The 10,450-nt window shown below is 43.8% G+C and overlaps 1 protein-coding gene across 2 annotated transcripts in view; it reads left to right on the top strand.

The window, feature by feature from the left end:
• The first annotated feature begins 1,814 nt into the window (after positions 1-1,814).
• Positions 1,815-10,450, top strand: part of NEGR1 (neuronal growth regulator 1) — a 684,663-nt gene continuing 676,027 nt past the window's right edge. For both annotated transcript variants that reach the window (XM_089515440.1, XM_089515441.1), the window contains exon 1: positions 1,815-2,223. In XM_089515440.1, the coding sequence (XP_089371566.1) occupies positions 2,048-2,223 (176 nt within the window). In that variant the 5' untranslated portion in view covers positions 1,815-2,047. The remainder of the gene's footprint in view (positions 2,224-10,450) is intronic.

Raw genomic sequence — 10,450 nt, 5'->3', positions numbered from 1 at the left:
AGTTCATGCTTACTAGAAGCAGGGACTGAACAGCTCCACCCAAGAATTTAGGACACACTGGAGGAAGGTATTCAAAGACATAGCCCTGTTAGTTTGTAGAATCAGTATATAGAGAGATTTTGTAGCACCTTTGAGACAGAAAGGAAGACGTTGGCGGTACGAGCTTTCATAGGCTGCACCCAGACTGGGGAAATAACCCTGTTTGGCACCGCTTTAACTCTTTGTCTGGCTGAAGGCTATGGAATTCTGGGAGTTTGACTTTGTTGTGCCAGGGAATGAGGGGGGCGCCTGGGAAAAGACAACCCCGCCACGTGGAAAGAGCGGGAAAAACAGAGCAATATATATATGTGTGTGTGTGTGAGAGAGAGGGAGCTCTTGTTTCTATCAGAATGGACGAAGTTGTGAGGTTGCTGGTTGGGGTTGTGAAGGGAAGAAATTGTGTAGTGGATGAATTTTTTTTAAAGGAAAAGTTGGGGGTTGGGGAGAGAGAGAGAGCAAGTGCAGTTACTGGAAAGAAAACCTCTCTCTCTCTCTCTCTCTCTCTCTCTCTCTCTCAGGCACACTGCCCAGCTACTTGCAATGGGTCTCTGGAGCTGGCTGCAGCCCATGCTCCTTCCTCGCCTCTTGCTTCCTTCTCGGTGGCACTTCATCCGTTCGCCATTGCTTTTTTATCACACACACACACACACACACAGTATTTAAAGAGACGTCTCTTTGTGTGTGTGTGTATAGAATCCTGATCTTCCAAGTGTCCTAGTCCAACGCCCAAACCATTACACCACGCTGTTCCTCACGTGTGTGTGTGTGTATATTGTGTGTGTGTGTTTGTATATATGTGTGCGTGTATATGTATGTGTGTGTATGTATATGTGTGTGTATGTATGTGGGTATGTGTGTGTATGTGTGTGTGTGTATGTTTGTGTGTGTGTATGTATGTGTGTATATATATATATACGTTTGTGTGTATGTATGTAGGTATATATATGTGTGTGTATTTGTGTGTGTGCATATATGCATGTGTGTGTGTTTCTGTATGTATGTATGTGTGTATATATAGATATGTATGTTTGTGTATATGTATGTGTATATATATATATATATATAAATATACTGTACATGTGTGTGTATGTATGTGGATATGTATATATGTATTTGTTTGTGTGTGTCTATATATGTATGCATGTGTGTGTGTGTGTATGTGTGTGTGTATATATAGATATGTATGTGTGTGTGTTTGTATGTATGTGAATGTATGTACAGTGTGTGTGTGTGTGTTTGTGTGTATCTGAGGGCCAGCGTGGAGTAATGGTTCGGGCGTTGGACCAGGACACACTGGAAGGCGAGGGTTCGAATCCCGGATGGGCCAGGGAAACCCGGGAAGGGGGGGGGGTGCGAGTCACACTCTCTCAGCCTCAGAGGCCGAGCCTGTCTGGAGACAACTCGCCCAGGGAAACCCTCCCACAGCTTCGGAAACGACTGACAGCCACAAGACACCAAACCTGCACACATCTACACATGTCAGCGTGCCCGCATATCCATATGTGTGTGTCTGTGTATACTGTACATATCCCTATATCTCCCCTCACAGACCCAGAGAGCCCCCTCCCCTGCCTGCCTGCCTCCCCATCCCCAGCAGCACCAGCCACCAGGAGAAGAAGTTGCTACGGAAACGGCTGCATGGCAACGGGCTGGGAGCCTGGGCTCCTCTCCGTCTGCCTCTGATGCTGCTTGGCTGCGCGAGAGAGCGAGCGAGCGAGCGAGCGAGAGAGCGAGGGCTCATTCTGGGGCGCGCTTCCTCCTCGCTAGATGCTCTTGTGCGCCAGGCTCCCGAGGAGCAGCAGAGCAGCCACGCTCCGGACGCCCCAGACAGCAGCCAGCCAGCCAGCATCAGGAGGAAGGAAGGAAGGGAGGCAGGAGCCGAGAAGGAGAAGAGGCCCAGAGGAGGAGGACTAGGAGCGGAGCCCCAGCTCGGTCCCTCTCTCCTTCCGCGGAGCAGGGGGCTGCCCTCGCGCCTTTGCCCGGAGGAGCCCCGCCGCCAGAGGCCGGCATGGACATGATGCTCCTGGTCCAGGGCGCTTGTTGCTCCAACCAGTGGCTGGCCGCCCTCCTCCTCAGCCTCTGCTGCCTGCTGCCCTCCTGCCTCCCCGCCGGGCAGAGCGTGGACTTCCCCGGGACCGCGGTGGACAGCCTGGTGGTCAGGAAGGGGGACACGGCCGTCCTCAGGTAGGACCTGCCTGCCTGCCTGCCTGCCTCCCCATGGAGACCCCCAAAGCCCTGGCCGAGCCTCGGGTTAGGAGCAGCAGCAGCAGGAGGAGGAGGAGGACCACTTCTTTTTTCCTCCGCCAACCAGTGGAGGAACACCCCTGTGGAGGGTTTGGGGTTGGTGCTCAACTTGGGGTTGTTTGGACTCCCTCCCCCCACAAGTGTGGGGCTCAGGAGCTGGAAGAGGAGGAGGAAGAGGAGGGAAAAAGAAGAAAAGGTCCCTTCTCCTCTTCTTCCTCTTCCTCTTCCCCCACTCAGGAAAAATTAAATATAAAATGATGGACCCTCTTTTCCCCCCCTGCTCCACTGGAAGCAGAGAGGGCCTCCTTTTCCGGGACGGAGGAGATCAAAGTGGTCCAGGAAGGATCCCAAAACCTCCTCCAAATGTGGAGCAGGAACCTAGAAGCCTGGATTGTATATGTCTAGGAGAAGGGTTGGGAAGCTCTTCTTTTGCTTGACTGTCCTACATTTTTGTCTCCCGAGCATCTGCCACCCTGGCCAAGCAGCCCCACTTGGCACAGAGGCTTTGGCTTGGTTATGGGGCGATGTGTTGGGGGGCAAGAGGAGGAGGAGGGTCCATTGGGTTTCGAAACTCCTGCTTCGCCCCCTTCAGAGGACCAGTTTGATCTCCTCCTGTTGCTACTCCTAGCCCCTTGCCCTGTCTTGGAGACTACCTCCCTCCTCCTCTCTTTACTGGTTCTCTGTGTCCCTCCTTTCCAGTGGATGTTTTAAATGCCTCCTTCCCCCCATTCCTCACCCTCTTGGAAGCAAGAACCCCCTTCTTTATATATCTGTGACACTTGAGGCTTAACTTTGGAGGCATCTGCTGTGGCTGCTTCGCTCGGTGGGCTCGGGCACCCTCTGATGGAGGCTCGTTTTGACAGAGGAGGGGGGGAGGCAGGCGGTAGATGCAGCCAGATCTCCCCTTGGACTTCTTTGGGGTTGTTGTTTCCCTTCCTGAGGCATGTTTCTCACCCTCCTTGTTAAGCCTCCGAAGGCTGTGGTGGCTCATCGGAGAGCAAGCCAGCCAGCCAGCCAGCCAGCAAGCTCAGCCACTCGCCTCGTCCTCCTCCCTTTGCCCAGCTTTGCGAAAGCCAAGCGGCTGCAGTGCAGAATGAGCTTTGGCAAAACATCCCTTCTTTTTTTTTTTTGGGGGGGGGGGTGAAGTTGGCGTTCAAGGCAGATGTGATCTGAGTGATGGGAAAGACCCCATCCTAAAGACCCCATCCTCCCCAGCTGCCTCTCCCTCCTAGTGTAAGTCCCGAGCAGATGCTTGCTGCATAAACACTGACGGTGCAGTGCTGGGCATCTATGCCATGGGAGAGGGGCATTGCTCCAGAGCTTCACTCAGGGGTCCAGCTGGAAGAAGCCCCAACCAGGGCATCCATACATAGCAGAGTGCTAACACAAGCCCCTGTTTAGCTGGGAGAGGCGTTTGCCTTGTATTCCTGTATTTGTTTGGACTGCTTTGAAGACGCACCGATCCCTGCTGCAGAATAAAGGGACTCCGATTTTAGACCATTACTGTATCTGTGAAGATGCTTTTAAGAACACAGATTGCCATTTGTCTTGCAAAGGAAGAAGCCCGTGGTGGCTCATGAGTTGTCCTTTTGAAAGGGTTTGAAATAGCAGGCACTTTGTGACAGTGGAATCCAAAAGGGCTCTGGGTTGTTTTTTTTTGGTGCTTGCTTTTTGTTGTTGTTTTTTTCCCCAGCAGTGAACAAACACAAATGTTTCAGCTTGCTTTTTGGAATGCTAAGTTTGTTCTTAACAAGTTGAAATGGAAATCACTGATGCTTGACTTCGTTTCTGTGGGATAGCGCCTGGATGTTTGTAAGAGGATCTGCAGTGCAACCTTTCTGATGGCTTTGTATATAGCACTGCTCAGCAGTAACAGTTCACTGTAGGATGCAGATATATGCATGCATGCCACTTAAACATCCTTGATGTTTTTGTATAGTGGAGAAGCCAGGCTAGAGTCTTATAAGGATTGTATTTATGAGCTTTTATTTTTTTAAAAACAAACACCTCTGAACAAAACAGTTCAGCATTTGCTTCCTTTTTGATGCTCTTTGCATTTCATAGGGTAACAATCTGCTTGGCGAGGAGAACATTTCTTCACCAGTAGCAGTTCAGAATCTGTATGATTCTGAAGCCAGTTTGTCCAATCTTCTGCTTTAATTTGTATTTCTGTCAGCATTATCCCTTCAGTTTAACTTTTGCTTAACACATTTTATATGTTGCTGAAGACAGTTCTCTGGCTTGGGGAAAGGGGGGCTGAATTGACTCTCTTATCACTCAAAATAAGTGTTACAATTGCTGCTTTTTGTCATCTCATAAATCAGGAATTACTATCTGCATCAGTTTTGAGCCTGAACCATGTGGCCATCAGCTGTGTTTTTTGGCATTGGCACCAATCCATTTGGTTCCTCAAGTAACATCACAAAAAGCCTTGCTTTTGCAAATTGTAAAAAACCCCACACAAAACAAAACATAAATGCAGCAGAAGAGATTCCTTCAATGATTCAAACTGTAGCATGGTCTGCCTATCCCTGTTTGTTTTCATGACTGTTTGCATGTGGTAGGTGCTGTGAAAACAGTGAATGCCTATGCACCACTGCATGGCATATTTTTCATCTGTGGTAACATGCTGTAGTTACACTTCATGATTTCAGAACATATTGGGATCTACTATTTTATTTCCTTACACTGTACTGCAAACAAAGTGAATGCAGCCATGCAACCCTAGTCTCTCTTTTTGTTTTTGCATTTCTTCCAGTGTAAAGAAAAGCATCGATCAGAGTTGATGAGCTGAGCTTCCCCATTTGCCTTTAGTACTCACATGAGTACTAGTGTCACTGAGAATGGGGTGGGGGAGAGGTATTCTTTAACCCCCACCCCAACTCTACATTGTAAAAATGATCAAGTGATGGTGCCTCTTGGTGGTTAGAATTATATTTTTTTTTATCCCTAGAACATATATATATTTCCTTAGGCCTGTGTATGGAGGTGAATATATTACACAAATGCAATTGGAGCTTTGGGGTTAAACACTAATTTTCATCTAATATGATGAAAGGCCGGTATGGATAACTTATATAATTTTAGCACAAAAAGGGGACACAATTGAGGTACTGAATGGCGGATACCAAAGGTGGTATTAAAGCTGCTGGAAAAGATCTGCAACATTTCTTCAAGAAAGACATATTTTTCACAATTATGTCTCTTGCCTTTTGTGTTCATTGTGAGAATAAAGTTTGCATTATTTGAGCTCAATTTGCAGTGTAACTACATAGGAGATGAGGGAACAGCTTAACTGTCAGATGCCGACTTTCCGGTGCTTTTCTGGAAATGTGTCCCTAAGAGACAATGCACAGCTTCAGCAAAAACACATAAAATCTGAACCACTTTAAATGAATGACAATCCATAGAAAACTGCTTTTTAAGTGTCATATTAGGAGAAGCATTCTCCTGCAAACTGAGAGAGAGAATACAGAACACACATTGCAGTGACTGCATTATGTAGCGTTCATATTATACAATCTTGCAACCCTGTAGTTTTGTAAATAAAATAAACTGCTCTTATAGAGTGCGTATGTATGCTCTTATGCTTTGTCGACGGTCAGACTGTATTATTATTTTCAGTTCTTTTGCCAAGGAGGGAGTCCCCAGAAAATGGCGAAGATACCATATAACAATGAGGAAAATTCCAGTTAAAGCCTTTCAATCGTCCCGTATGACAAGGGGTGGCAAATATTTAAGCTCTTTTCCAGAAAGTATTGGGATCTCTGAGTCATCCTTTTGGTGTTTACTCAGCACTTTGGTTGCCTGAGAAACTTGATCTGGTTGGCATTTTGGCTGAGATCCAACATGTCTGTATCCATGGTAGTGTTGGTGGAACCTTTAGTGTGGTGTACATGAAAGCCAGATAAAGCTGGCAAGGTCTTCTGGTGTGTCACAGGTAGCACTCTTCAAGCAAGCAGTACTTGAAGTTGATCACCATTAGTGGAGTCCAGGGCCAAACTTTGCAGTCAGTTAACTGTGGTAACCACTATGAGCCCTGGTGATGCAGTGGTTAAATGCTAGTACTGCAGCCATGCACTCACAAACCAGAAGGTTGCGAGTTCAATCCCAGTCAGGGGCTCTGGGTTGACTCAGCCTGACATCCTTGCAAGGTTGCTAAAATGAGTACCCAGCTTCTTGGGCACAATTAACTTACAGTTGTAAACTGCTTAGAGACTGCTTAGTGAGGTATCAAGTGGTATATAAATGCTGCTACTGCTATTGCTATTGCCAGTGCTCTGTGTGCATGTTAAGGGGGCATGTGATATAATAAGGGCTTTAAGAAGAGCAGGGTGTGATCCTCTACCAAGTAGAATCTACCTGCTTCTGAGGAAATAGATTTTCGGCCTACTGGTAGTCCCTGTTTGGCCCTCATGACATTAAAGATGTAATCCTATGCTTACTTAACTACAATAAGCCTCAGTAAACATAATAATACTTGTGTCAGACCAAACATGCCTCCAATGTCACTGCTTAAAGATTTTCAGGAGAAATGTGTGAAAGGATGATATATGTATGAGTACTATTAGTACAAATAATATTCTGGAATTCTACAAGCCTTCTCCTAGCTATATGTATATATTGAACAATTTGGATCTGCCTGGAGTCTCTGTTTTAAAAACTGTACCTTTTTAAAGATGGGGATGGTTACAGGAAATTCCCTGTTCCACAATTTAAGCCACATCTTTTTAACATATCCCATTTGATACAATTCATTCTTGTAGTTCCAACAATAGAATGCTTTGAGAGATTAGACTGGTGTTTTGGGTAATGTGATAACTGTGGAAGGGAGATGCTTGTTGCTGAAATTTCTTATTGTATGAGGAGTCTGACTGGAAATCCTAGTTTGTTCCAAACAATCATTTTTCTGCAGTCTGACCCAGTGTCCATATTCTCTTTACTTCAGTTGTATAATAGTGTAACCATCATCATTAATGTCATGTGGTTATCCTTTTCTGTGCTAATGGTTTACCCACAACTAAACCTAAAGGCTGTTTGTTTTTCTGTTAATGTTAATGTTTTTAATCCAGCTATTTCTTTCCACACATAAACAGAATACAAATTACAACGTACCTATAAAAACAAATAAATCTTTGTACAGTCATCTCTCCACATTTATTGGTTAAGCATTCACAGATTTGATTATTCATGGATTACTGTATTTTCCCCTGCCATTGAAAAAATATGTTGTCTCTAGACATCTGTAGGTCCTCCAGCATGACTGTGTGGTTAGTCTCCAGTGGAAGTTGACCATAGAGTCATGCAGAAAGACCTACAGATCCTTAGAAGACTTCTCTAGACATTTGTAGGTCCTCTGTGATTCTGTGGTCAATGTCTGGTAAAGGTTGACCATAGAGTCATGCTGGAGGACTGACAGATGCCTAGAAAAGTGTTCTATCAGGTAAAAAATATTAGCGGGCCTATATTTGTAGTTTTTTCATTTTCATGGGGGGTTATACCCCTAACACTGAAATTGTTGAGGGTCGATTGTATGAAATAGCCATTTTCCAGGTCACAGCTTAGTTTTTCCTGTCATTATGTCTCATGCAATGGGAATGGGAACTGCATGAGGGGAAAAGCAAGATTGCTTGCTGACTCCACTTCCACTATTGCATGTCCTGCTATCTGTGAATGTAGGTTCACTGCCATAACTCTATTTTACTATCAGCATTCAGAGCTGTACATTGACCAGGCTTCCTTCTTCAGACTTCCCACAATACAGGGCTGGTGGGGGTCAAGTGCAAAATGGGGATGTGACAGCAGTGGCAGGGCCAACAAGTGGGTTCCCACTTCACCCATTATTGGTGACAATCAATATGAGAAGATGAACAACTGAACCAATTTCTGTATCATAGTTTTTCATCAAAAACCTAAACCTATGTTTGAGATATTCAAGGGAGTGGGTATGTCTATGATGATGGAATAGAGTTAATTCAACATGGTTTGATTGGAATTCTTCAAGAAAAAATCAAGAGCAAAACTTGAGGAAGAAGATGAAAGTGGCTGTCCCCAAGAACATTGTGTAACAAAGACATGTTCCTGAATAATTTTCCCAGTAGACACTTATAATTCATTCCTATGGAGAAAAAAAAAAGAAAATCTGTCTCTCCTTTCAGATGACAGCACTGGCTGACTTGATGTCCACTAGGGTTTGAATCCTGGCTCAGCCATGTAAACCTACTGGATGACTGTGGGAAAGTCACACTCTCTCAGCCTCAGAGGATAGCAACGACAAACCTCTCTGAAGAAAATTGACAAGAAAACCACATGTTTAGCCTTAGGGTCACCATAAGCAACTTGAAATCACACAACAAACCCACTGTACATTGTCTTAGTTCATAACAATGACCCCACCCCTCTGAGAGCCTTCAATATTCAGGCCTATTAACTGCAGTACCTTAACCATCAGGGATGACAGTATTTTTTTTGTAAAACCTATAGAACCAAAATACATATGTACCTCAGAGCCTTTTGTCCTGGTATCCTGTGGCCTGCCTTAGAATGTTTTGCATATTTTTGTTTAGAGTTGTTCTTGGATATTTGGTTTTGCTTGTTTAAATGCAAGCAAAGCAAATGCAATCAAAGCCCAATGCTGATTTTGTCAGTCACATCCATGTGTAGGAGCCATAAGGATGTGCTCCATACGTTCTGTTGTTCTGTCAGTCTCATTTGAAATGGGGGTTCCACATTTCTTTCAACAGCATGAATTGTAAGCTCCTGATGTATAGCTTGCACATTTCCTTGGCAGAGGAAATAAGGCTGCTCTGTTTTGAAGATGTAAATATACAGAAAATATGAGGTACTTGTGCTTCTTATGCCTGTAATCTTTGGATTCTCTCTGAGACTGTAGTGTTATACAAATTTACCTGGAGTATCTCTCGCTGCACTTAATTACACTTACTTCTGAGTAGATGTATCTAGAATCCCACTTTTAGAACTAGTATTGATTGAAAATTAATTATGGTTTAGTAGAAAATATGAATATAGGTTCCATAGTTTAATTGTCTCGGTGTTTATGCAATATACGTCCAAATGACTGGTCCCAGACTTCATAACAGCCTCTCATTGTTTCTGTGTTTTGAATAAAATTGTGATTTACATGATGACCTTGTTTGACTGACTTCATCAAAACTGAAGACTACAGATGCAAACACAGTGAATTATTTGAATAGAATGACATGACTTCTTAAGACATGCCCTAAAGCACTCAATAGAATTTAGGCTAGTATGTTCATTTTAAACAGATCTTGTTTATTACAAGAATAGTTTAACAAAGATTGAGTAAAACTGAACATTTATTCTGAAATTGGACAGACCTTCTCAAGTGGGTCTAGAGCCTGTTTAGAGGACATGTGATACGGTCACAATGTTTTGGTTTCCCTGGAAAAAGTAGAATTAGAATATTTGGAAAATCTTTCCAATGCTCTAAATAATGCTATCTCATTTAGCATATGTGGTTTATGTTTATATTCAAATATATTTAATGTTTTGCATGGAAACACTTTTATTGGAATATTTGTAATAATGACCTTGGGCAAGATACACTCTCTCAGCCTTAGAAGGTGGCAATGGCAAACCCCCTTTGAAGAAACCTGTCAAGAAAGCCCCATGATAGGGTTGCCATAAGCCAGAAATGACTTGTAGACACACATCAGCAGCAAAGAGAATAGCATATACTTCTTTTATATTTAACAACAACTACCAAAGACTACACTGAAAGAACACTGTCTTTTTTTTAGGACACATGCATCCTGGTATATCTTATATCAACAGTTTATCTTTCTTTTGCTGAGGTGTACCTGTAATTCCTTCAGCTTTGTTCATTTAGGTCCAAAACACACTGCAGTGTGTTATTTGACTGTAATATAGTGAAGGATGGGAAATAGGTAAGTTTAAAGTGAAGAGGTGGAGTAGAAAGAAGTTGGGGATGGAATTTAAGGAAACAAGTTAATGCAGGTTGTTGAGAAGAAGATAGGAGGGAAGGGAAGAAAAGAGAAGGAAGAAAAGGAGGGGAAAGAGAGAAAAAAGGTTGAAAGCAATAAGAAGTAGTGAAGGAAGAGAGAAGGGGATAAAAGGAAGAGGAAACAGATATTAATTAGAGATGATATGGTAAAATGCATTTAGT

The sequence above is a fragment of the Sceloporus occidentalis genome, unplaced genomic scaffold (assembly GCF_023333645.1).
Source record: "Sceloporus occidentalis isolate IW3139 unplaced genomic scaffold, rSceOcc1.0.p SCAF_3, whole genome shotgun sequence".
In the NCBI taxonomy this organism is placed as follows: domain Eukaryota; kingdom Metazoa; phylum Chordata; class Lepidosauria; order Squamata; family Phrynosomatidae; genus Sceloporus; species Sceloporus occidentalis.
This window is presented reverse-complemented; position numbering and strand designations above follow the sequence as displayed.